Below are 26,686 nucleotides of genomic sequence, written 5' to 3' on the forward strand. Positions count from 1 at the left end.
GCTTCCCAAAACAGCAGCAGATAATGTGATTTAAGGTGAAGGATATGTGAAATCCACTTCTGTTTCTTTCCCTGCAGCTCCAAACTGCAATGGAAGTAACTCTTCATAATCTGCCTGACTGCCCACAAAACTGATTTACCTCTGGGCCACAGTCATGATCTAAGATCTTCCCAATTTAGCAGATAAGCTGAGGGCAGACAAGCTCCAGACTGAGGAACTGCCCCATGGGCCTCACCTCTGCTGCTTCCACCTGCTGCTTGATGATGGAGGGGTCAATGCCTGGGCTCTCCAGGTCGTGGACAATGTCCTGGGTGTCCTTGATGGTTGTCAGGAGCGCTGCCATGTCGTACCAGAACTTCTCTGCCAGCTCCAGGACATCAAGGAACTTCATCTCACGTTCCTCGGTCCGAGCTTTGATGTCTTCCCAGAAGAAAACCATCTGATCCAACTTGTCCTGGATGACTGTGGAAGGAAATTAAAGTGTTCAGTGAAGAAGGAAACCTTTTGACAATGCAAGAGCATTTTGAAAGCACTCAGAAACAGCCAACAGAATATCCAGAGGGGAATAAAGATGGCCAGGGCTATCAGAGCATTAACTCAGAGGGACGTGAGAAACTCCAGCTTGCAGAAAAGCCTTTATTTATGTGCAAGCTCAGGGCAAATTTGCCCACGCACTCTCCCTCCAACAAACCTCTGTTCTGGCCACCTCTAGCATGAAGTCCCTGCTCACTCAGTGCATGAGCTGCCTGTTGATCTGCCAAAGAAGGTGCCAATTAGTGCCAATCGTGCTGACGGGCTTTTTGTGCTGGGGGATGTCCCTCTCCTCCATTAGATGCTGAAGGGACAGCAACAAATCCTGTCCCAGGGGCCACCAACAAGAGGCCAGCTGGGCTGAGAAGCCACAAATGCTTCTTTTCTCTTCTGATTGATGCCAGCCTGTCTGCTCCAGATGGAAGCACATCCATCCATCCATCCATCCATCCATCCATCCATCCATCCATCCATCCATCCATCCATCCATCCATCCATCCATCCGACTCATCCTTGGTCCTAAAGCCAGGAGAACCTCCTAAATCCATACAGAGGACCCAATCTTGGTCCTAAGTCTAGGAGAACCTCCCAAATCCATCCAGAAGACTCATCCTTCCTCCTAAAGCCAGAAGAACCTCCAGAACACGCCCCTGTGACATCAAAGCCTCGCCAGCAGCGATGGAGCCATGGTTTGGGGGAGAAATCAGACACTTAAATCCACCCAGCGCTACCTTTGGCTGCCAGGTCCTTGTCTGCTCCCTGGGAGCGGGCGATGAGCTCCTCCCCACGGCGTTTGAGGGCCTCGAAGGAGGGCTGCAGCTTCTCCAGCTCCACCGTGGAGTTTTTGTTCTCGCTGATGCACTCGCGGATCTTGTCGACCTCGGCGGGGATCAGGGGCGGCAGCCGCAGGCGGGAGGAGAGGCTCTCCAGGGTCTCCAGCATGGGCTCGATCTTGTCGTGGAACTGCAGAAGAGCAAAGCCATTAGGGCAGGAGGGAGGGGACAAAGTGACACTGCAGAGCCACCAGCACGAGCGACAGCCCCGAGTGCCGCGCCGCCCCGGAGGGGGGACGGACAAACGCCCGCGACAGCAGCAACGCCACCTCTGCAGCAGCAACGCCACCTCTGCAGCAGCAACGCCACCTCTGCAGCAGCAACGCCACCCCTGCAGCAGCAACGCCACCCCTGCAGCAGCAATGCCACCCCTGCAGCAGCAACGCCACCTCTGCAGCAGCAACGCCACCCCTGCAGCAGCAATGCCACCCCTGCAGCCTCCTGATCACACCTGCCCTCCTCCAGCAGAGCCCACAGACACTCACGGAGCACCTGTTACCCAAACACGGCAGTGCCCTGTAAATTTTTCGCTTTTTTTTGCCACTGTCTCTGTTTTGGTGGCTGGGCACAAAACCTCAGTGTTGGTTGAGGGAATAGCCAGACGAAAAAAAAGCTGCTGGAAAAGCGCCCGTGTTTGGTGCTGATGGGAATCTCCACATGGTGCAAGGCCAGTGGAAACCCCTCCCAGTTTTTTAGGATTAGCAGGAGCTGCATGCGGGTGGGGAGGAGCTGCCATGGAGCTGCGGCCTCAAAAGCAGAACCAGAAAGCCAGGAGTGAGGGAGGGAGGGGGTCTAGCAGGGTTTATTTTTTTTTTTTTTTAAGAGAGAAGTCAACTTTGGCCTTAAAGATCCCAAACTGTCTCTGCTGGTGGGAAGGACAGCTCAGCACTGGGGCTGCTCCTGTCCCTCTCCCAGTTCCTGCTGGGAACACACCAGTGCAGGTGCCCAGCAAACCCCAGCAGAGAAGGGCTGGGGCTCTTGGTGCAAAGTTGATCAGGACAGACTGGCTCAGCCAACAAGCAGGAGCAAGCCAGCATATCCAGCTGGAGCAGTGTGAACCCTTCCAGAAGCAAAACCTCTGCCCTTCAGGAAGCATTCCCAGCAGAAGCTGAGACCAGGCATCAACGCAACCAAAGCCATCCCAAAAATGTGATTCCAGCCCCATCCCCGGCGTTAAATTTGAAGCAAGTTCTGCTGAGCTGTGCATGGACCAGAAACGAAAGTCTAGGTGTCAAATAGAATCAGGCCAGGGAGGGTAAATGAACATCTGTGGAGGGGGGACTCGCTTACCTCCGAAATCTGCAATGGTGGGGCGCAGTCAACACAAGAATGAAATGGGACCATGTGGGGAGGACGGGCACAGGCAGCAACACACACAGACAACACATTCCACAATGGGAGTGAGAGATGAGAGGGGAGGGGAATGTGGGGGGGGGAAAAACTCGGAGTTAATACAAGTGCAAACCAAGAGAAGTGACTACACAATACAGGAATTAAGAAAATAAACACCCAGGACGTGACAAAAACCAACTGCGCTACGGTAACACGGGGTGAAATGAAACAGAGCTGGGGGTCAGCAACCCTCAGCAGCAGGAGCACTTCACCCCCCTTCTGGACTTTACCACCTCCAGTCTCTGCCCTTCCTTGCCTATTTCTCCTCCTGCACTCACCCACCTCCTCAGGAGATGCCCAGACCCCAGAGACATCCATTACCTCTCCCATACAAAGCATCCCATGGCTGCTCACTGCACTCACAGCTTATCACAACTGAAAATTATCTCTTCAAGCTCTTTCAAGAGGCCCTTCCAACCTTGGGTGGATGCCAGAGCAGCCCCTTTGAACCAGCATCATTACTGAGGTCATAAAAATTTACGACCCCATTTACCGTGTGGAGCCTCAAACGCCTTCTCCTCTGCTCCCACAGCCACAGGAAACTACCCTGGAGGTGCCTGACCATGTTATCCCTTATAGAGGGCTTTTACAGGGGGAATAAAACCACATTCCAGAGCACGTGGCTCTCCCAGGGGGCTGTGGGAGGAAGATTCACCTCCCTGGCACCCTGGCGTACCTGGGTGGACTGTGAGAACGCCTCGTCCAGCGCCAGGGCCCGCAGGCAAACCTCCTCCTTGATTTTGGCATACAAGGCTTCAGCCCTGGAGTATTTTTCCTGCACCATCTCCCCTTCCTCGGGGTTGAGGTCCTTGAGCTGGGGCCCAATTTTCAGCAGCTTGTCGATGTGAGGTTTGTGCTCGGCGATGGACTCTCTCAGTTGCTAGGGAATAGAGGGGGGGGGGGGGGAAAAAACACATTTGTTTAGAAATCTGCTGCAAGCCACTGCCTATTTATTCCAAACAGCACTCCAAGAGCAGGGATGGTATCTGGGAGGAACTCACACCCTGGATTTCATGCCCCAGCATCTGCCAAGCACATGGCACTCGGCTCTTCCCAACATGGCTATGGCACAGTGCCTGGCACGGGTCCTTCCCCAGCCTCTGACCCTCCCCACAGCTCCACGGAGGACGCCACTGGGAATTTTTTGCTTTGCAGTCTCTACCCAAAAAGCACAAAGTGTTTTTTCTTCCTGCCACGAGCAGGAAGGAGATCCAAAAGCAGCCAGGTTTCCTTGGAAGCAAGCTGAGTTTTGGTAAGGAGTGTTCCAACATAACAAGGGATTTTCATGTGGCACTCTTGCATAACACAAGCAAACCCCCCAAAAAGAACAGAAAAGGGGGGGGAAATGGAGGAAAATTCAGAAGAAAAAGGTGCTCTTGCCCTGTGTTGATGGACAGGAGGCGCAAACTCTGCATCCTCTTACCCTCATGCTCTGCAACCTCTTACCCTCATGTCATCCTGCTGCTGCTTGAGCTGCTCGTGGTCGATGGCTGGGGGTGGCAGCTGGGAGATGAGGGCTTGGGTCTCCTCAATCCATGGGTTCAGCTCCTCGTAGGTCTCCCAGAACTGGTTCACCAGGACCTGGGCACGCTCCAAGCGGGCGTAACGCTCCGAGTTGAGCTGGCTCACAGCCTCATACTGCTGCACCAGGGACTCAGTTTTCTCCTAAAAAAAATAGGGAGGAGTAATGAGGAGGGATGCAAAAGGGCCCAGGAAAAGGGCCAGCTCCATGCTGAGAGCTGGAAAGGAAGGAGGTGCCTTTGGTGGCCTTCCACGCTGTAATTCCAATTCAAGCAGCCTCGGGAATCTCCCCCTCCCCATCCCCAAACCTTGCAATAAAAACAGGCAATAAAGGAGAGTCATAAATGTAAAGAGATTTCTGCTAACACTGGTGGGAATTACTGAAGATGGAGTCATTTTAAACTCCTCCAGCCCGTGCAAGGGCTGAGGATTCACCTCTCTGTTGCAGTCAATAGCAGAGGGGGCTCACCTGGAGAACAGCTTTTTGCTCCTCCCCACAGGTGCCAAAGATCTCGTGGCGCTGGCTGAAGAGCTCGTCCATGGAGTCTTTGTGCCGGATGATGTCGATGGAAAATGCCTGAAAAGAGAAAGGGGAGAACTCAGAGCTGAGCCCAGCCTCCCCCCAGCCCATCCACAGCACCCTCCTGCCAAAGAGACCCTGCAAAACTCAGAGCAAGCATCCTGTGGCAAACTGAAAGTCTGGCTGAGAGTGCAGATTCCTGCCTGTTTTCCTCATCTACACCAGCTTCTCTCTTTCAAAAACCCAAAACCAGCTCTTAAAATTAGATATAATCCACACCCAAGGTCCTCAGTGGAGGAAAAGCTCCATCATCCATTTGTTAGTGAATGTTATCCCACAAAATGATGCTCTCCAGAGCTGCATCCACCAATAACTTTGCCATTCCCAAGGTCCACGAGATTAACAGTGGGAAGCTGAGCTCAATTTAACTTAATGCTCGATGGTTCAATCCCCCCTCTCTTACAACACTGTCTTATTTTCCTTTTTTTTTCTTTAATTTTAAATCCAATAAGCCTGTGTGCTGCTCTGATCGCCCAGGCAGAGGGAAGAAAAGGGTTTATTTAAAGTCCACGTTCTTTCAGGCATGAGCTCATCTCAAAGATACATAGAAAAAAAACCAACAATCCCAACCCCTCCAGCACCTCTTTGTTCCACGTCTGGCTGCTGGGAGGGAACTGTGGAGTCCCTCACTGCAGGGAACAATGAGCAAAAAGCAAATGGAAACCACCCTCATTAATCAATATATACATTTCTCTAAACCCTGCCTGCTGCCAGCTCCGGTGAGACCCTGGCAGAGCTTGGAAAGGCTTCCATAGGAGCAGCTCTCCCAAGGGAGACCAAAGCAAAGCACCCATCAAGCCCTAAATGGCTCCTGTGAACAGACAGGAAGCTTTTTCCTTTGGTAGCCAAACACTTGGATGATTTACAGCACTTTTTTCCTTTGTTTTTTTTTTTTTTTTTTGTTCCTTTCACATCTCAAGGACAAGTGCTGCATCTCTCCTGCTGCTCTGAGCTCAGCGCTGCACACCTCAGGGTAAAGCTGCTCCCCCAAAATGCATCCCATGACCCAAACTGGACCATCCCTCCTTGGTGCCCACCCCCAGCAGCCATCAGGGAGTGCACACAGACCTTCTGCACCTGCAGCTGAGCCGTTGTCTGGTCCTGCTCCAGGCGGATGGGACCCAGAGCCATCAGCTTCCTCTTGGTCTCAGCCACCCAGGCCAGCTCTGCATCAGCTGCCTGCTCATACTGGCACAGGGGACAGGAGGGGCAGTGGTCAGTGCTGGGCAGCAGGGATGGGGCACACGGGGAGCTGGGGACAGTGGGAATGACAGAGGGACCCAGCAGGGACAAACTCCTCGCCCCAGTGTGGGGAGAAGGGGACACTGGCGTGGGGCTCAGGTTTTGTGGCTCCTGCAGTTGGTTTTGGGGCAAGCTGGAGCAGCCACCTCTCCCCACACCCTCCCTGCCTGCAGGGAAAGGGACATGCCTATAAACAGGAGCATTTCCTTGGCTCCTCCATGGAGAACTGACTCCAATGGAGTGAGGTCAGATATTCCCAGCACTCCACAGCCTCCAGTCCATGCAGGACAAGCCTTTTTGGGGAGGACTGTTGGCCTGGAACAAATCCCTGTGCTCTCCCAGTGGGGGATGATGTTTTGCCAGCTTTGACAGTCACCCATCACCAGTTTCACACCATCCACATCACCCCTGCAGGCAGAAGCTCACAGGCACGACAACACAGCGCAGCTCCAGAGTTATCCCATCCCAAAACCACACACCAGGACAGGTCAGCCACCCCAAAAACACACACCAGGACAGGTCAGCCATCCCAAAAACACACACCAGGACAGGTCAGCCACCCCAAAAACACACACCAGGACAGGTCAGCCACCCCAAAAACACACACCAGGACGGGTCAGCCATCCCAAAAACACACACCAGGACGGGTCAGCCACCATCCCTGCTGCCACAGCTGCTGCTGGGGTCCATTCCTTGGCATTCCTGATGGGATTTGCCCTTTGCCTGTGCCTGCCATCCCTCCCACTGCCACTGGTGTTGAGCAGGGCCTGGCTGCTGGCTCCTGCTCTCCCAAGCAAACCCTGCAGGGGTTCTTCACTCACCTGCTGAGACCTCTGAATAGCAGCATCGATCTCCTCCACCCTCTGCCTGATGGTGTCACTGACCAGCTTGTAGCGCTCGTTGGTGTCCGACACCAGCTTGTCCAGCCCCTCCCGGGCTCTCCAGGGAACCAGCTCCAGCAGAGCCCTGCTCACCTCATTCACCGTGTCCAGCACGAGCCTGTGCTCCATCACCTCCTTCTTCAGCTCCTGTGGAAGGCACCCATGGATGTGTGTCCTCCCCAGCCTCCCAAAGCAGAGAACAAACCACCCCTGCTCCTCTCCCACCTTTTGTCGCTGCTGGAACTGGGGGATCTGCTCTCCAGCAGGGGATTGTGCCCCACTGGAGGCCAGCTCCTCCTCCACCTTGCTCATCCACCCAGTGAGCTCCTCGTGGGTGGACTGGAATTTGGTGGCCAGCTGCCGGGCCTGCTCCAGCGTGCGCAGGGCCTTGGAGCTGGCGGCGGTGATGTCGGAGTAGCGGGTCTTGATTCCATCCAGCTTCTCCTGGATCAGCAGCACCTCCTCCCCTGCAGCAGGGGGAAAATGATGCTGGGCTCCGGGGCCTTCAGGAGTCACCCCAGGAGGCTTCAGGAGCCACTTGCTCTGTTTCTCCTCCTTTTAATTTCAGCCTCACTTTTCTTTGTATTAATGCGGCTTCAGCCTGGTTTTAGTAAGAGTTGACATCTTCCACCAGCACAACATCCACCTCATGCCTGGGATGGGATGGGATGGGATGGGATGGGATGGGATGGGATGGGATGGGATGGGATGGGATGGGATGGGATGCAAAGCCTGGTTTTGTCACAAGCCACCCCAAACCCAAGCTGGTTCTCCAACCCCAACCCAACTCAGTTCTCATCAACGCGTCACAGCTCCAAAAGGGTCAGTTCACCCCTCGCTGCTGTTTCCAAGAGGACACAGAGCTGCCTGCCAAATCCTTTGTAATCACTCTTCCTGCTCCACAGCTCCCACAAGGACACAGGGCTGTACATCTGCTCTGAGCAGACCACATCTGAAGGAAACGCAGCGCCCCGACCTCTCTTCCCACTCATAAACACAAACTCACACCCACGTGGCAACAGCCACAACTGCTCAGTCTGGGAAAGCAGTATCAGGAGAGGGCTGGGGGTATTTTTAACCTCTTTTCCATGTGATTTAGCAGCTGGCTGCAGTGAGAAAAGCCTCCCTCAGCACTGAGCATCCCCACAGCAGCAGTGGGAATCACCCACTCCCCAAGCTGGGAGGTTGGGATTTTGGGACCAAGCAAATCTTAAGCTGGGGTGCTTGTGGCTTAGCATCCAAACCTGGATGCAAACCAGCTACTCTGGGAGTTTCCAAAAGGAAATGAAGACCTGAGGGAGAAAAGCCTCCACCCAACAGAGCATGGACTTCCCAAGGAAAGGCATGTGGAGGATGGATTCCCAGACCCCCCACATTTCCCAGATCTCCTCTGTGTTACCTGTGGTTTGCTTCAGGAGAGCTTGTCCATTTCTAATGGCTTGGTCCACATTCTTCTTCCTGTTCACAATTTCATCATTCAGAGCCTGAAGAAAAAAGGCAAATTTGGGTTACTCTGCTGCAGGCAGGTTCCTGTGTCCTGCCAGCCAGAGATGCTGTGGGGAACATGAACTTCCCTACTGAGCACAGGCAGGCTGGACAACCCGTCTGAAAATTGTCCAGTCATTCTGCTATGGGAATTATTGGGGTTTTTGGGACTCAAAGGCCCAAATCCCAGAGCAAACCCAACCCAACCCAACCCAACCCAACCCATTGGATCTGTGTCACCAAAGGACTCGCCCTTGTATTAGACAGAACCTCACTCTTGAAAAGAGGCTGCACAGCCCCAGGGAGCGGATGCAGAGGCTTCCTCAGTGGCCAGCCCAGCTCCAAAAACCCACCAGACTTTTCCAGCTCTCGGTTTTGGAAACAGCATCCAGCTTTCTGAAGGCACAGGGTGGCCAAACTGGCTCAGACACTGTTCACAAATCAAACAAACCATCTGAAGTTCTCCCGCCTTGAGAAACTCATTTTTTTTTGGAGGGGGGCTGGGGGCCACAATTGTTGTTTATAACACATGAAATCTCTTTACACTCCTCTCCAAACCTCAGACAGACCCAGCAGCAGAAGGAGCTTCGCAAAATTAAAACCAGGCCCCAGAAACATAAACAAAACCAGCTAAAATGCAACAAAACAAACAACACAAACATGGAAGAAGAAAAAAACAACAAACAAAAAACCAAAAATAAAGGGGAAATACCAGCTGGTCGGCATGCTGCTTCTGCAGGACGTCCCGTTTGAAATCCTTTACGGACACTGAGCCCAGCTTGTCCTCCACCTCAGCCAGCCAGTTGAGCACTTCCACCTCCTCCTCCCCAAAAATCCTGGCGTTGGCCAGAGCCTGGTCCAGCAGTGCTGCCTTGCGGCCGCACCGCTCCCGGACCTCGCCGTAGCGGCTCTGCAGAGCCTCTAATTTCTCTGCCAGCAGCCTCTGCTCAGCAGCACAGCTCAGGGAGGACAGAGACTGCCCGACCCCCAGCGCCCGAGACACGTCGGTGGAGTGGCTCTCTATGTCCTCCTCGAGAGCCTGAATGGTGGAGGGTAGAATGGACAACAGGGGAAAAAAAAACATGAGCGGAGAATGAGGAGAATGAAATAAACGCAACTTAAAAGGGGGAACGCAACAATGAACGTAACTGAAAAATGGAGGAGACATAAAAGCCACCCCTGAATGGGTAAACTGAGGAGAAATTAAAAAGAAACACATGAATGGGGATGGTTTTTTCTATCCAAATCTGCTGGGAGGTGCAAGGACACCGGTTTAATGTTTACCCACGCTGGTGGGTCAGGGCTTGCAGCCTTCTCTGTACATAAAACAGCCTGGATAACTCCTCCACTCCTTGTTTGTGCCAAAACCCTCTCTGGTTGTGGTGGAAACAACACCACTGGAGCGGGAACTGACTCCAACCACCTCCATCCTGCTCCTGCACGGGTCCTACCTTGTGGCGGCTGATCTGCTGCTGGATTTTGGCAGTCTGGGTGCCAATGGGCTCAGAGTTGGCCAATTTCTTCTCTGTCACCGACAGCCAGTCAGACACGGGCTCCGTGGTTTCGTGGAACTGCTTTGCCAGCACCAAGATATCCTCCAGCTGCTTCTGCCTATAAAAAGTAATCATAAAATTAGAAGGAAATAATTGTTCAAGGCCAGGTTGGAGCGACCTGGGGAAGGTGTCCCTGCTCGCAGCAGGGGGTTGGAACAAGATGGTTTTTCAGGTCCCCTCCAACCAAAACCAGTCTGTGATTCTTTGAGTCAGTGAAAACCCTAAGGAGCAGCTCCCAGTTGGAGCCAGGCATGGGAAGCAGCTTCAGGTATTTGGAGGAAGCAGCTCTGTTCAGAGCAAGGTGAGACACAATTGTCAGGCAATCTACAATGGCAAAGATAAAAACCAGTGTGGAGGAACTGCAAAATAAGCTTTTCCTGCAGCTGTGCCTTTAGTTTATTGCTCTGTGAAGGTAGCAGGAGGGCTTCCCCATTGTGCAGCTCTTCATGAAACAGTTTGAGACGGAAAGGACCTTGAAGATCATTTAGTTCCATTTGGTCCACCCCTATCACTGTCTTGGAGATCCCTCCACCAGGCTCTTGGTCTTTCAGAGCTTCTGGTTAAAGACAATCCAGGATGGACAGTCCAGCTTGCTGGCAATGATTAAAAACATGGAGAAAGGACCAATCTGGCCTCAGAAGTGACTTCATAACCTCAAACATCAGCTTAGGTAGAAATAAGTAACTCATAAACAAAATTCTGGCAGCATAAAGGTGTCAACAGGATGTTGCTTTAACAACAATTCCTTGTTAAAGCTTACAGGAATAAAAATAACATCCCTCCCCTGCAGGGAAATTATTTAATCTCAGCTCTTCCCTGCCATTGTAAACCACTGCTATCAGCACCAGCATTCCCGGCCAGCCTTTGATTCCTCGTGTTTTCCAGCTGTTTCCAGGATGTACCTGCACCGAAACCTCCGCCAGCTTCCCCAACGCTGTCACCCCATGCTCCAGGGCACGGGGACCCACGGGATGAGCTGCTCCCAGTGCCCCTCACCTGGCAGCTGCCCTGCCCAGCAGCCCTGCCCAGCGCCGGGCCAGGCTCTCCAGCTGCCCCACGATCTTGTCCCGGTCCGCGGGCTCGGCCGACTGCGCGATCCGGTCGCCCTCGGCCTGGATCATCTCCACCGTGGCTTTGCGATCGTCCAGGAGGCGCTGGAGCAGCTTGGGGCAGGCAAAGGAAGGGGGAAGTTACCAGATTGGGGCAGCAGAACCAAATCCAGCCCTTGGAGGGGTCACATCTCTAATTGTGGCTCAGAACTGCTGCCAGCACAGGGCTGAGACCAGGCCCAGCCCAGGGGCACGGCTCCGCCTTCAAAACCAGCTCAAAAAATTATAGAGTTATATTATATTGTTATATTACATTATAATAATCACATGCTTTGATTTGGGCAGCCCTGAAGTGGTCAGGCAGCTGGACAGGGTGATCATTGTACGTCCCATCCAACTTTCATTTCATTTCATTTCATTTCATTTCATTTCATTTCATTTCATTTCATTTCTTCTATTCTATTCTATTCTATTCTATTCTATTCTATTCTATTCTATTCTATTCTATTCCATTCCATTTTCCCTTTTCACTTTCCCCTTTTATTTCCCCTTCCTTCCCCCTTCCCTCTCTTACACTACTCAAGATCCAAACCACTTCTGTGCCAGAAGAGTTTTCCGAGTCTTTCCCACCAACCCCCTCCAACTTATCAAGTTTTTAACTTCCACTTGAAGCACATTTCCTCTTGCAACCTCCACAAGCCTGGGTAAGAATTCATTTCTAAAATATTTCCCCATGACCACACTTGACCTCCCCTCCTCCCACTCGGAGGGCAGGCGCCGACCCCGGGCTGTTATCTCAGCAAACACCGGCACACCTTGGGGCTGCTCTCACACTTTGTAACGTTCCCTTTGTCCAAACACCCAAACCAGGCCCTGCACCACCACCAGCTCGCTCCTGACACAGCAGAATTATCAGCACAAAGCAAAACTCAGGGCTGGAAAAACACGGCCAACCAGCAAAACCAACTTCAAGAGGCAGCGGGACAACGAAGGGACGCGGTGATTTAGGTGATGGAGATTCTTGAGTGTGGGCAAACTGCTCTTTGCACTGGGCTGTGAGGAACTGAGATCCACCAGGAGAGAAGTATGGACATCCCAGCTGGACCCCCAAAATCTTGTCCGGTTGTCCTGAGCTCCCTTCCCAGTGCTCACTCACCTTCTGCTCTTGGATCTGGGCTTTCACCACCTTGTACTCAGCAGAGGGAGGTTTCTGGTTGGAGATGAGCTCCTCGGTGTCTGCCAGCCAGCTCAGCAGTGGCTCCAGGGCATCCTGGAACTTCCCGCAGTGCAACAGGGCCTCCTGCAGCTGGGCCACTCGCTGGGCCACCTGCACCCCAAAAACAACCCCACTGCAGTGTCAGGCACTGGCACCAGAGCCTCAGCTCCCTGCCTGGGATCCCCTCCTTCCCCCAGACCCCAGAAAAGCCAGGAGCAGCTCCTCCCCATGCTCCCACCTTCTTGTTGAGGGTGTTCCAGCGGGTGTTGATTTCTTCCATGTCATGCTCCAGCCCTTGGACATCACAGTTTTTCCCGGCGCTTTGGATGAGTCCCTGACCAACTCCATTGACTTGCTGCAGCTTTAGCTGGAGGGGATCCACTTGCTCCTTCTGGAATTGCTGTGGGGTGGAAAAGGTGGGAGAGAAAAGGTGATTTATAAGCTGTGAGCTGCTCTTCCAGCCACTCAGTCTTTCCATGGATACAACAGGCTTTCCTCTCTAGGGAAGATGCAGAGCCACTTGCACTGATTTTACTGGAATTGTGCAAGTTTGTCTAAACTCCTCCCTTGCCTTGACCTAGTGACACAGATGTCACAGGAATCTGCTGGTTTGGAGCACAACTCAGTGTCTATCCACATCCACCTCTGGTTTTAAATGGGTAAATCCCATTTTTCCTGGGAAAAGCACTGGAGTGAGGTAAAAGGAGAAAACTGAGGAAGAAATGAGAGCATCGTCTCCAACTCGCCATCAGATTGGGAAATAATGCTCCTGGGGAAAAACCCCAAGCAATTCTCACAGTGAAGCTATTGAGAACAGAGACCTGACATCATATGAGTTTTGTTAACCACGAAATTACAGGCAGCGAGGAGCTCGCTGCATTTCGAAAGACAAAGGCAATAGGCAATTAATGTGCGAGTCGTTCACCACGGATTTGGCACGGTCCTGCCTGGGAATCCTGTGGGGAAAAGCTTTCTAAACCGAAAAAAGATTTGATAGGGAAGGGGGAGGAGAGCGAATGAAGCTCCCCATTGTCAGGAGAGGCAGGAGGGAGAATCCTGTTCCTCTGGAGGAGAGAAATGTTCTTTATCAGAGCTGGGGATCTGCTGGAACCACGCGTGCTGCCCGTGCAGTCCTTCCCCACCAGTCCCAAGGGACAAGCCTGCCCTGTGCCCCACAGCAAACTCCCCAAAACTAGGGAGCAGATTGCTGGCTGGCTCTGCTGCCCTGGCCCAGGAGCCCATGCAGAGCACAGGTCACCCCACAGCCAGCACTGGGCAGCAGCAGAGCCCTTGGCCCTGTCGTGTTTTCCCGTTGGGAAGCAGAGGGGATGGCAAGCAGCCACCTGCTCCCTGTGCCCAAGAATGCAGGGGCACCGCCTGCACTGAAAAATTCCTCCTTGGATGCAAGATCTCCCCCAGCAGAGCAGCAGCTCGTGGAGGACACAGCTCTCTGCGCCCAGCGATCGCTTTGCTCCAGAGGAGCACGAATCAAAACTCCCTAAAAACACCAAAATCCCCCAAAACACACAGGCACAGCTCCCAGCCTGAGCAAGAGGCACTGCTTCGACTTTCCCTGCCTCATTTCCAAAGGAAAAAAAAAGCTACTTTTTCCCAGCAGAGCCCAGGAACTGGAGGGCAGGGAGGTCCCTCCAGGACAGAGCGAAGGGTGAGCTGGCAGACACTGTCCAGAGCTGTTTGCTCATGGAGAATTCTGCCACGGTTGTAAGAAATAAATGGGGACTTGGAATCGCCAATTCCTGGGCTGTTCTCCTGTTACTGTTTATATATGGAGCTGCTGGGTACAAGAGCCAAACCCACAAAAGGATCAGGCTGATAAGCCTGGCATGCCAGGCTGGTCTGAGCTCTCCATGTACTGCAAAACAAACTCCAAAGGAGCCAGGCAGGGAGGGAGCCCTGTGGAAAAGCCTGGATGATCCAGCTAGGGGTACCTGCAACACAGGTATCAGCCAGCTTGAGAGCCCAGAACTCCCTGAGGAGCCTGACAAAAATAATCCCAGCAACAGCCTGAGGGTGAGCGTGTCCAACACACTTGTTTTCCTTTGCTCATGAAAGATTCCAGTGATTTAGCTCATTAACCTCACTGTGACTCAGCTTGGAAACAAATATTTAATGACTCCCCTTTGCTGTGGAGCAAGGTGTCCTGCCTTGGACAGACATTTGGGGAGAGCAGAAGGACATCTGCTCCGCCACACCTCCTCCTCCTCACTCCCAGAAAGGCTTCCCAAAGCATCCCTTTGCTTTCTGCTTCCCTCATCTCCCTTAACCCCTCTGCTGCTGGATTGTGGAATTCCAGGAAGCATCTCCAGCAATGCTTGGAGCAAGGGGGAAGGTTTGTGGGGTTAACAATCAGAGGTGCTGAACCTAAAATAAGGTTCCCCCTCACTGAATTTCAAAAAACAGAAACAACTATGGCAAGGACCCAATGGTTTTTCCCTCACCCAGGTCCCCTCTGGGTGTCCCAGCCTGTGCTCACGTGGACCCCCATGTGAAACCACCTCTCCAAGCCCCTCCACGTGCGTATCTCAAAGGGGTGGTACAGCCCAAAGGATGAGTAATTGCCACCAAATCGGGATTTTTGGTGCTGACTAACTTCTGATGTCTCCTTAGTGATATTTCTCCTGTTCCAGATGGCAGGAAATCAGCGCTGGGCTGTGGGAACTCCAGCACCGAGGTCTCTCCAGGCAAGAGAGCAACACAAATCCCCAAACACCAGAGGGAATCTGAGCCCCTTCCCAAGCACCTTCTGAGCCTCAGCACCTCAATGCTCACAGAAAAAAACTACAGGCAGCGATGACTGCACAGGGCAGGAATTGCTTGCACTTAATTCATTTTACAGGTTTCTCTTCCCTGATAGATTTTCTGCTTCAAAGATGGGAACTCCCTGCCAGGAGCCAGCGAGAAGGTTTTTTTCTAAAGTCCGCGATTTCCATCTGAGTGACCACAATGTACTTTAATAAGCCAAAAAAGTGTAAGTCAACATTTCAGGTCATCGAGCAGCGAGAATCTTTTGCCTCCCTTACTTACACAATCACACAATGCCCCCCCCACACCCCACGCCCCCCCAGAAAAAAACCCCAAACTTTTTTGCCTGCCAAATTCAAGCCGATCTCAGGAGGGAGAAGGCTGTTTGGAAGCCCAGATCGTGCGTTACTGAGTGGGCTCCCACCTCCCACCCATCCCTGGAGTGCAAAATAAAGCAAATTCTGTGCCTGGAGCCCCGGCTGCGGGAGCCTGAGCAACAAATACCTCGTTATCTGGAACGAATCCATCTGGGAGAGCTGGGGGCCCTTCTGCCATGGCAGCAGCACCGAGGGGTCCCTCCGTGCCCGGTGTCCTCTGTCCCTCGCTGGGACAGAGGGAAAGGGCACCCCCACAGCTGCGGGGACGGAGGGGGCCCCTCAACACAGCCCTGGGGAGGGTTTGTGCCCTGGCTGCTGTGGAAAAGGGTGTCCCCAGCACCCTTCTGGGGCCTTCTGGGAGGGGTGAGAAGGCACCAGGGGGACCCTCCCAAGCTGCCACCCCTGCTGCAGGTAAGCTCCCAACGGGGTCGTCCTCCAAAGCCACCACTTCAGCAGGCAGGTGCTCCAGGATGGGCGGCACAACCGTGATGGCAAAGTCATCTGTATCCTCCAAGGAGACCACCAATGGCACGGGGTCACCACTGAGGTCCCTGGCACCCGAGGTGAGTGGCTCAGCTGCTGGTGGTGGCACAGTGGCAACAGGCACGTCAGCAAAGGGCGGTGGGGCTTCCAGAAGCTCCTCCACCATCAAGGGCATGGCGGTGGTGGTGGCCCCTGGAGGTTCCTCAGCATCCATGGTAGGATCCCTGGTGGCTGGTGGCATCCCCTGAGCCTGGGGCTCCAGGACAGCCACATCTCCTGCTGAAAGTGGGTGGGTTGGAGCAGAAAGCTCCCCAAAATCCCACGGGATGGCAGGCCCTGCAATGGACAATGTGCCAGGAAGCTCTTCAGGGGCGGCTGGGCTGGCAGGACATGGAACCTCCCAGCTGGGGGCAAACAACAAGTCCACATCTCCTGGCTGCAGGATGGCTGCTGGTGTCCCCCCATGTGTGACCATGCCCTCTGTGTGGGCAGCCCCTTCCAGAGACAGGGCATGGCCCAGGGAAACCATTTCCCATGGGAGGTCCTCAGCAGGCACTGGGAATGTTGTCGGAGCCTTGGAGCCTGGCTCTGATGCAGAGCCAGCGTGGAAAGGCAGCAGAGAACCACAGCAAACATCCCCACTCCCTGCTGGACGAGTCCAGCCCTCAGCTCCACTCCCTGATCCCAAATCTGTGGCTTCATCCTCAGAAACCAGTTCTGGGACATCCCAGTTGGCGACCTCAGTCCTTCCAGGCAGAAGGTGATGGGTCCTGAAGGGATCCATGTCCTCAATGCCAGCCTGGCTGTGCCCTGGGGGGGACCCCAGCTCCTCCATGGCTGGGGCTGGGGGCTGGCAGGGGGACACTGGGCCAGGACAGGTCCCCTCGGGAAGCAAGTCTTGGTTATCTTCACCCCACCCCTCTGGAGCACTGGGGTACCCATCTCCCCCCAGTCCAGCAGCTGCATGTGCCCCTGTGCGGGATGTGACCCCAGCAGCCACAAACTCCGGGTCCATGAGAGGGTCAGGATCAGCCTCCCCCAGCAGCGCTGGGGAGCACTCCAGGAGGGACCCCAGCCCTGCCATGGCCATGGGGCTGGGGGAGGCCCCTCCGTCCGAGTCTGTCGGGGTGACAGCCAAGGTGTCCCTTTCTGAGAAGGGCTCTGTCAAGGGCTCCAGCGTGCTCAGCACCTGGGAGCTGCAGGTGATATCAAAGTCCTCCAGATCTGACACAACGGCAGAGTCTGAGGCGCTGATATCCAAGGGGACCCTGTGTTGACCCCCTTCAACCACCAACCCAGCCAGCTTGGCCGAATCTGGGTCCAGCCCCTCTGAGTCCATTGGGGACATCTGAATCTCCAGGCAGCTGGGGACAGCTCCATCACCCCCGTCCTCATTCAGGCACTGCTCTTCCAGCTCCAGGAACATCTGCACCGAGTCCGTGTCGGACAGCTCGGGGCCCGTGGGGCTGGTTGAGCGCTCAAAAACTGGAGCAAAGTCCTCAACCCCGCATTGCACCGCCACGTCCTCCGTGCAGCATGCACTGCCACCACCCCCAGGGGACGTGCAGGGCTGGGAGGTCCCCGGGCTGGGGGCAGAGCCGTCCTCCGGAGCAGTGGATTGTTCCCTTTCTTCAGAAATATCTGCCAAGCAACAGCTCCTCTTCTCCTCTGCCAGCAGAACAGCCTTTCCTCTCTCTGACAGCGTCGCCTCCTCCCACTCCTCCATCATCACCCAGCGCTCGTCCTCCTCAAATCTCAGCTCAGACTCCGTTTTCTCCCTGAGATTGGAGGTGATGAGAATATCCAGTCCCGTATCCAGCAGCTCTTCACTAAGGCACGGAGAGAGGTTGACGTTCTCCACTGTAGAGTCCGACTCGGAGGCCTCCAGGGTCTCCTGGTGCCCATCGTTGAAGTTGCCCCTGATGAAATTCTTCCTGGCCCGTGGCCAGGTGGCACTGGGGAGCCGGCGGGCCCTGGCCAGGTCCCTAGCACGGCTGTCACCGGCGCTCAGCAGGGCCTGGCACTCGTCCCGGGGACCTCCATAGCCATCCACGCTGAACTGCTTGGCCCCCAGAGCCTCTGCCGCGCCAGATGCCTTGGAGACGTGCTCCAAGGTGAGAAACTCCGACATGGGCTCGCCGTGCTCGGGCTGGCCCGGCTGCTCGGCCAGCATGGCGCTGGAATCCCGCTTATCCCGCAGGGAAGGGTTGGAAGCGCCCGCCTCCGACACCTCGCTGAGAGAAGCCCCCATCCTTTCAGCGAATTCAGTGAAGTTGGGAGGCATGAAGGACTTCCACGAGCGCCGGTTGACGTTCTCCTTCTTCTCGGGGTTCGGCCGCCGCTTCGGCGGAGCCGGCGCCGGCTTGGAGACGTCGCTGCTGAGCTTCAGCTGGTCGAAGATGACTCGCTCATCCAGCTTCTTGGGTTCTGGTGGCCTGGACTCGAAGACGTTGGCAGCTCCCAGAGTCCCATTGCTGGATATGGTGCTGCCATCCCCCTTGCCCAGGGTGCTCTTGGAGAGCTGGTTGAGCTTCGATCCCTGATCGATCTGCTCGTTAATTCTCATGGTGTCGTATATCGATCTCTGGGGCACGTAGCAATCCTCTATATAACCATCCTCATCCTCGCCCTTCCCCAGGCAAGTGCGGTTCTGCCGTAAACAGTCTGGCCGGCTCAGTGGTTTGCCCATACTCTCGTCCTTAGGGATGACGGAACCACCCCGGCAACCTTTCGCCCGCCACGGCAGGAAGCATCACACGGCCAGCAGGTCCCAAACCCGCCGCCAGGGCAGCCTCTAATCCCAAAGTGACACTGCGGGGATGGGAAGGGGGACCGGCTCAGCAGCCCGAGCGGCAGTCCCGAGCAGTGAAACAACCCATCTCATCCGCCCGGCCCCCCTAAAAAACCCCATCCATCAGCGGCTCATCCAAAATCCAACGGCTCCGGTAAAAATATTCCAAGCGGCTCGCGACAGAAACGGCGGAAGAGTTTGAAGCTCTTAAATTATCCCGTCCGTCCTTCTTTACTAACAAAGGCACTGCTTGTCCCGGCCGCTCCCGGCTGGCAGGGGCGAGCGGCTCCGCGCGTTTTCTGCCCAGCTCCGAGCGCCGTGCAAGTCCAGCTGGTCCGAATTAGCCTCTCCCCCCGACTCTCGTGTTTTCATTTGAACCGAGCTTGTCAGCGGATATTCGTACAACTTTAAACACAGGAAGTTCTTCATTCAGGGCAAACTCAGAGGTTTCCTGTCTCAAAAACATGATGGCATTGTCGCTGCCGTCACCTCGCCCGGTGCCACAGCCAGTGGCGGAACCCCCAAAATCCAGCCGGTGGGTGCGCGGCGGCGGCGGCACGGCCGCGGACTCCGGAGGTGGAGGAAGGCTGCTGGGTCTTGGCTTTATTTTTTTTTTTTTTTTTTTGCTTTCTCCCCAGGGAAAAAAAAAAAAAATTGGCTATAAAACGCATCCAAAAATGGCAAAGGGACGGAGCGGGATGGAATCCCCTGAGTTGACTCCGGGAGCCGACGGGGGGGACGGGGAGCAGCCGCGGCTGGAGGCGGCTGTTGCCGCCGCTGCTGCTGCTTCTGCTTCTTCTTCTTCTTCCTCCTCCTCCTGCTGCTGCTGCTGCCGGCCCCGCTCTCACTAACTTTCCCGGCGGCCGGTGTCGGGCTGCGGCGGCTCCGCGCCACCGGGCGGCCCGGCCATGGCGGGGCGGGGGGCGGCGGGGCCGGTAGCGGCGGCGATGCGGGGCGGACCGGGGATGGGGCGGGTACACACAGACACACACGCACACACCCCGGGGCCGGGGCCGCCCTCCCGTTCCCCTTCCCCGCCGCTCTCTCCCCTTTTGTGCGCGGCTTCAGCGGCCGGGCCGGGGGCGGGGGGCTCCGCGCCGCCCCCGCGGGCAGCCCCCGGCCGGCGCGGCGGGATGCATGGCCGCTGCCTTCCTCCTCCTCCTCCTCCTCCTCCTGCTGTTCCTGCTCGTCCTCCCGCTGCCGGCCGCCGCCGCCCGCTCTCCTTCCCGCCGGCGGAACAAAAGGCCGAGCCGCGCAGGCCGCCGCACGCCCCGGCCCCGCCGCCGCCGCCAGCACCGGCTCCCGCGGAGCTCCAGCCCCGGCGGAGGGCGGGGGGACGCGGGGGCGGGCGGGGGGCGGCGCCGCGGGGCGGGGCGGCAGCGCCGGGGCCGCCCCCTCCCCGAGCGCCGCGGTGCCTCCCGCACCCCCCCCCAGCACCGACCCCCCCCTCCCCCGGCGGCCCCGGGATGCGGGGAGCGGAGCGCGACCCGGCCCCGGGGAGCGGGGGGGATGCTCGGAGGAGGCAGCGCGGGGGTGGTCCCCGCCCGCCCCGCCGGGGATGGCCCCTCCTCCGGGGGGAGGCGGCAGCCCCCGACAAAGAGCAGCAACGCCCTGGCTCGGCGGCGGCTCCGGCTCCGGCTCCCGCCGCCACCGGCCCCGCTCCCCCTCCGGCCCTTTGTCCGCTGCTCCCCGAGCCGGAGCTGGCAGGGAGATGGCGACCCCGCCGCACACACACACACATCGGGCGTCCCTCTGCTCCTCACACCCGCCCGCGCACAAAGAACCGAGTTTCGAATTCAGCGGAGAAACGCACCCGGAACACCCCCAAACTACCAATTCTGCCTCCCCCCATCGCTCTGCCAAAAAGCCACCCGCGACTCGCCACCGTTCCCCTCAAGCACTGCAGGCTCTTTTCGTAAAAATCATGATTTTTATAGCCCCAGCTCTTGGGTAGCATCCTGCTCCTCCCGAGTCCTGTCACCCTCTTTTCCTCCCCCAAAACCCTTGGGTTTAGGAGATGGGGAACATTGGAAGTGGGGAGGGAGGCAGCCCGGGTGCGTGAATCACCGCTGCGAAGTGATGCTGAGGGAAGTCACAGACTTGGGAGAGAAAACAGGAGGGTTGGGAACAGCCTCCACGCATCTCCAGGCAACAACCCGCCCCACCAGCCACCCGGCCTGCTACTTTGGGATGAATTATGGCATCGGGATAAAAATACAAGGTGTTTAATACAGAAAAACGTGCAGCATTGCACTCCAAAAGCACCAACACTGCGAGAATCAGAGCTCGGTCTGTGCCTTGCTGTGCCACAGCTTCACCAAAAGCCTTCCCACCTGGCCATGGAGAGCCACAGCCAAGGAAGATGAAATCCCGAATATTTTTTGATGCACTGCCATCCTGAGAACACCGAGGCACTGCCAAAGCCATGGTATGGTGTGGTGGGAGCCCGGCTCCCACATCCCCAAGCTCTCAGCCCCTGCATCCCCACGTCCTGACACCAACTGCCCATGCAGCAGCTCCAGCACGGCATTCCCAAAGCTTTGTTTTGCTTTGGAGAGATGGGAACGGATGTTTTCTGGAAGGGGAGGGGTCGGGGGAAATTGCCCATTCAATGGCCCGAAGTGCTCCTCAGATGGAGATTTTTGCACAGTGGGAAACCTTTGGAACCCCTTTTTTCCACCATCAAATATAACCAAGGGAAAGAGCAGGGGGCAGGGAGGGAGTGGGGATCTGAGAGGGGATCCCAAACATCCCCCAGGGACCCCCTCTGCCCATCCAGGCCCTGTCCCCTCCCGGTCCCTCCCGGACAGACAGCCGGACATTCATCCCTGCAGCCTCCTCCATCCACCCCCAGCTGCCAACACTGCCAGAGTGTCCCCACGCCTGGATTTCTCCCCTTGGCGGGGGACACCGCAGCTCCTGGTCGCTGCTATTAATCCAGAGCAGCTGAAACAACAAGAGGACAACGGAGCCGTGCCAGCATCGCCGCCCCGGCTGCTCCTCAACCACCTTGGCCGGGAGCTGCCGGAGCTGCTCCGTTACCGCTCCGGGGCCCCTCCGCCAGGAATCCCAGGCATCCGGGCTGGGGCGAGGAGGCTTTTTTGTTCCACTGCGAAGAAGGAACGATCTCTCTCCTCTCTCTCTCTCGACGTGGAGCTGCCCCGTTTCACAGCCAGAAATTCTTTTCCCATTTCCTCACCGAATCACGTGCCAGGAGCGAGCCGAGCCTTCCTCAGACACATTCTCCCCCCAACCAATAATTTCTGAAAGCATTAGGGAAATATTGGGCAGGGATGAAAGCCAACTGGAAAGCCAAAGATCCCAGCCACAGCTCCTGGAGGTTCCTCAAATCACGGCTTTAAGCCTCCAAGTGCCACCCCAGTGACGGGGACAGGAGCCAAACAGGACTGGGAATTGCAAGGTCAGGGCTTTGCTTGAGCTTTGTGTCGGTGCAAGGGATGGATGTGGAAAGACATGAAGGTCCTGCCTGATTTTTTGTCCTTTCTGGTGTTTCCAAGTGACCACCAAGACCCCAGATTTGGCTTTTGCTCTGTCCCCAAACCACTCCTGTCACCTAACCCAGACCTGCACCTACCACAGGTCACGTCCTGCAGATAAAACACCCTCAGCTAAAAACCCACCCAGAGGCTTTCCAAGACCTTTTCCAAGCAGGAACATCCCCATTTGTCTCCTGAACCTGCTGATTTCAAGCTTTCCTCACACGGCCACCAGCCCCAGCGTGTGGGGCTGCGTGCTGTCCCTGTCACAGGCTGGTGTCACCCTGTTTATGGCTGTGCTGCACCCCCTGCCACCTCTGCCACTACTGTTTACATGGCACAGCACTCTTTGGAAAAACCAATGGATTTTTAGCTTTCTTTTAAAGCCTCTCAGCAGCTGGAAGCGAGGGACCTGTTTTATGTGGGGAGCAAGAGAGATCAGAGGCAGCTCAAAATCTCTGATGGACGGGTCATTTATGAGATCAGGGTGAAACCAAGGGTCTCCTTCACCCTCAAAGCTTCTTTAAAGTCCACCTCGGTGCCCTTCTGCCCTGGGAGTGCAGGCTGGATGGAGGAGAGCTCCTAGCTTGGCACTATGAGCTTTGTCCCTGCAGGTCTTGCTGACCATGTCGTAAAATGGAATCGTTTGTGTTGGAAGCACAGGAAAACTCATCTTTGTCCCACTCCCTGCTCTGGGCAGGGACACTTTCCACCAGACCAGCCTGCTCCAGCCTGGCCTTGAGGGATTGCCCAGCTTCTCTGGGCAACCTGCTCCCTGTGTCTGCCATCGTGTGGGTCACTGTGCCCCCAGATGTGACTCCACGAGTGCCACCCCGGGGCTGGGACACTGTGCCACGTCCAAGCAAGGCAGAGTGGATCATCCCCACTGCCTCCAGCCCAGCAGAAGGACTGAGGGCGCGTTCCACCCTCCCTCAGACACTGCAATAAAAGCACAAAGCCAAATCAAGCACACACAAAATCTCCCTTAGAAACGGCGCTTTGGGTTGCGCTGGGATATTTTAGCAGAGGATTCATGTTTTTTAAAGCTTTTGCTGCATTTGTCAGAAGGTCAGAGGGACTTCTTTCTTTCCCTCTTGCTCTCCTCCTAATTCATTCCTTTTCCCAAATCTTTGTGATTGCCATTCCAGCTCCTGACCCAGGCAGGAGCACTGGGGCTATTCCCACCCCGCTGTGCTGCTCCGGGTGCTCCCTGATCCCTTTGGCTCACAGCTGACTTCAAACCAACCTCACATCAGGGCTCTGCCACCACTCAATCCCTCTTCAAAGGCTCCAGCTGCTCGGGATGCAGGGAGCCAGCACATCTTTAAATCAGCCATTTGGAACCTGTTCATTCAGGACTCTCCTCCACAGGGCTGTGGGAGGAAACCTCAGCAGGCACTGTGGGGGTCTGCACCTCCACGGGGAAACTTTTAGGAAGAGGTTAAAATCCAAACTCCCAGAGAAACCTCCTGCACTTTGGATGCACAGCTGCAGTAAGTGCTATGCAAAAAAAAAAAAAAAAAAAAAGAAAAATTAAATTAATTTTGCTCTTCCAAGAGTGCAGGAGCTGCGCTGCAGCGCTCTCCCTGCAAGGCAGCTAATATAGATGTTGGTATAAATAATTCTCCAGAATGAAGCCTGGAGCCCACGTGTTACAGCAGAGCTCAGGCACAGCCCCACAGCACTCAGCGTTCCCATGGAACCCCCAGAGCACCCCAAAACTCCCTGGCAGCAACCTGAGATGGACTGTGAGACAAGGGCAGAGCCAGGGCCCTCAAAATGCCCATTTTTGTCCTTAGCTGCTCCATTTCTCTGCAAATTGAAGCACCCTGGGCACCCCACTCCCACCCCACTGCCCACAAAATGCAGAAGCTGCTCCCCAGAGCAAAGGGGGACAACAGGGATGGGGTGAGTAACAAACTGCTCTGAGGCTCTTTAGGAAGTGAGGTAAGTGTGTTATCATCCTGAGAATCCCCTGGATAGGAGACATCTGAACCACTCCTTCAGCAGGAGAACTGGCAATTGTTCTTGAAAGGCTGCAGTGACTAATCCTAAGCCTGAGTCCTTCCCTGCTCAGTGGCCACGTTCCCTCCCTTCCCAGGCCTGGCTTGGATGCTGTGGGTGATGGCAATGCCCCCACAGATCCCCCCTCCATGGCTGCATCCTGCCAGGACCAGGCTCCTCTCCCTCCTCTGCTCAGCCCTTGCAGACAAAAACCTTCCCATCTCTCCTCCCTCGGATCCTCAGCTCTCCTGGTCTTATGCAAAGCTGGTATTTTTAGTATCTCCTGGAAGCACTGTGAAGTGTCATCAGCAGCAGCTAACAGAGCCCTGGGGAGAGGACATTCCTCTGGCCATCCCCCTCGGCTCAGGCCTGCCAGGGTCACCAAAGCATCTGCAAGTGGGTGGCTTCTGGAGCCCTGACCCAAGGCAGCTCCTGAAAGGCACCATTTGATCATCGCAGCCTGATTGTTTCACGGTCAAGAAAAGAAAAGGAGGAGGGAAAAGGAAAAAAAAAAAAAAAACTACGATTTGGTTGATCTCAGCAACTCTTGGCTTAATTCACTCTTGTTCTCAGGATCGGGGAAGCCTCTGCTGACACGTCAAGGTCAAAGCCCACCCGTGGTTTGCTGATGAACCAGCACACAGCAGCTTTCCCTCTAGGAAGGAGGAGCTCCAGGGCTACCTTTGCTCTTCCCTCACTGCTAAAATTTACTCCCAAGGAGAGAAGAGGCTGCCAAGGCCACTGGTGCTGCTGTGCAAGCACAAGATGGCCAGGTTAGAAATGAGGGCCAGGTTAGAAATGGGGGCCAGGTTAGAAATGAGCCCTACCAGGGCTCTGCAGCTTGGGCCACTCTCCCTTGGTGACAGCCCTGTCACCCAGCACAGCCCCTGCTTATCACCCCCATTTATCATCCCCTTCCCCAACGAGAGGAGATGGTGCCTTTAAGGCAGCTTAACAGCTGTCAGAGAGGAGGCATTTCTGCCTGTGCTGCTGATGCTGAAAATACAAGCCAGAGATACTTTAAGTAGGTCTGGAAAGCGTTCAGCGAGGAGACACCGTCACGCAGCCTGTCCCCACTCCCAGCCCAGTCCCACCCAGCTGCTCCCAGCCCCACGACTGTCGGGAGCCACACGCATTCCTCCGGGGGCACACAAGGGTTAAAAATACCCTGGGGCACAGCAAGTGGCAGAGCGTCCCTTCCCTGCCACATCCCATTCTCAGAAACCCACCTCCCCTCGCCCACCTGCCGGGGGTTTGGCTGCTTGATGGGGTGGGGAGGGCCCAGAAAAGCTCCTGGCCAGCCCATCCCTCCATCACCAAGGTTGTTTTCCCCTCCCTGTGGTTCTCCCAGTGGGAAATCTCTGTTTTCCAATAAAACTAAAGTGGCTTTATCCATGTTCCATTCTAAGAAGCCATTACCCAAATCCAGTGGCAGCATGGTCTGGAAGCTCCTAGGTTGGGTGCTGGGTGCCTGTGTGACCACTTGTCCTGCCCAAGGACCACTCTTGTCCTGCTGCCTCCAGAAATCAAGGGTTTGAGTCTCAGTACCTTGTGCCATCAGCACATGGAGTCACTCTCCAGTCCAGCCCTGCAATCCCAAAATGGGATGCTGCTTTTCCTCTCTGCTCTCCTTCGGAGGGCTGGAATGAGGTGATCTTTAAGGTCCCTTCCAACCCAGACCACTCTCTGGTCTCCAAGAGAAGCTCTGCAGTGGCAGGAGCAGAGCTATCAGTCCTGGGGAGAACCACAAAAATCACTGAGGCTGGAAAAGACCCTCAAGATCACCCAACAAAGGAAGGTCACAAAATGCCACTAAGGGACCACAAGCATCAAACCTAAAGGGGCTAAAACTTCTAGGGGGAGAAACCCAAACTCTGATCCTCCTGCAAAATATCCTCAGTGAAACAGTGCAGGATGATGGATGCAGGATGCTGGGCAGTCCCCATCCCATCCCTATTTCATTGTGTTCCACCCCATCCAATTCTCTTCCATTCCCATTTCATCTTGTCCCATATTGTCCCATCCCATCCCATCTTGTCCCTATCCCATCCCATTCCCATTTCATCTTATCCCATAACACCCTGCCCCATTCCATTCCATCCCATCCCATCCTCTGACATCAATGGCTCATGAGGTCACATCAGTGGCAGCCCCCTCTCCAAAACCTCTCCAAAACCTCAGGCAGTGACACCTGGGACATTTCTGACATCACCACTGAGTCAGCTCCCAGGTGGAAAGGTTGGGGGAATTACGAGTCATAAATGAAGCGCTGAGAGAAGCTGACAGCCCCCAGGCAGGAAGGGGGGCAGGATGAGGGCACAGGAGCCTGTGTGGGCTCCCCAGCCCTGGCTAGGCTGCTGCCTTCTCCAGGGAGGACCTGGAGCAGGGTCAGACAGCACCACTGGAAGAGCCAGATGAGTAATTCTGGTCTGGGCCTCACTCAGTGCATCACCACTCCCGGGATTTCTTTGCTGATTTTTTTCTTTTT

The 26,686-nt window shown here is 55.4% G+C and overlaps 2 protein-coding genes across 5 annotated transcripts in view; both read right to left on the reverse strand.

Annotated features, from left to right (window-relative positions):
• Window positions 1-26,686, reverse strand: part of LOC136566045 (microtubule-actin cross-linking factor 1-like) — a 141,660-nt gene that overhangs the window by 20,193 nt on the left and 94,781 nt on the right. For all 4 annotated transcript variants that reach the window (XM_066564996.1, XM_066564992.1, XM_066564993.1 and 1 more), the window contains 14 exons: window positions 12,522-12,683; window positions 12,224-12,394; window positions 11,015-11,181; window positions 9,917-10,076; window positions 9,178-9,504; window positions 8,380-8,464; window positions 7,206-7,447; window positions 6,921-7,127; window positions 5,926-6,045; window positions 4,747-4,854; window positions 4,203-4,421; window positions 3,433-3,636; window positions 1,263-1,494; window positions 236-462 (listed from right to left, as the gene is read on the reverse strand). In XM_066564996.1, coding sequence (XP_066421093.1) covers window positions 236-462; window positions 1,263-1,494; window positions 3,433-3,636; window positions 4,203-4,421; window positions 4,747-4,854; window positions 5,926-6,045; window positions 6,921-7,127; window positions 7,206-7,447; window positions 8,380-8,464; window positions 9,178-9,504; window positions 9,917-10,076; window positions 11,015-11,181; window positions 12,224-12,394; window positions 12,522-12,683 — 2,631 coding nt within the window. The remainder of the gene's footprint in view (window positions 1-235; window positions 463-1,262; window positions 1,495-3,432; window positions 3,637-4,202; window positions 4,422-4,746; window positions 4,855-5,925; window positions 6,046-6,920; window positions 7,128-7,205; window positions 7,448-8,379; window positions 8,465-9,177; window positions 9,505-9,916; window positions 10,077-11,014; window positions 11,182-12,223; window positions 12,395-12,521; window positions 12,684-26,686) is intronic.
• On the reverse strand, window positions 15,402-18,828 carry LOC136566046 (microtubule-actin cross-linking factor 1, isoforms 6/7-like). Its single transcript, XM_066564997.1, has one exon. The coding sequence runs from the start codon at window positions 18,593-18,595 to the stop codon at window positions 15,452-15,454; it is 3,144 nt and encodes a 1,047-aa protein (XP_066421094.1). The 5' UTR covers window positions 18,596-18,828; the 3' UTR covers window positions 15,402-15,451.

The sequence above is a fragment of the Molothrus aeneus genome, chromosome 23 (assembly GCF_037042795.1).
Source record: "Molothrus aeneus isolate 106 chromosome 23, BPBGC_Maene_1.0, whole genome shotgun sequence".
Classification (NCBI taxonomy): domain Eukaryota; kingdom Metazoa; phylum Chordata; class Aves; order Passeriformes; family Icteridae; genus Molothrus; species Molothrus aeneus.

Coding starts and splice junctions, on each gene's coding strand:
- LOC136566046 (XM_066564997.1), bottom strand. CDS start 18,595: ATGGGCAAACCACTGAGCCGGCCAGACTGTTTACGGCAGAACCGCACT.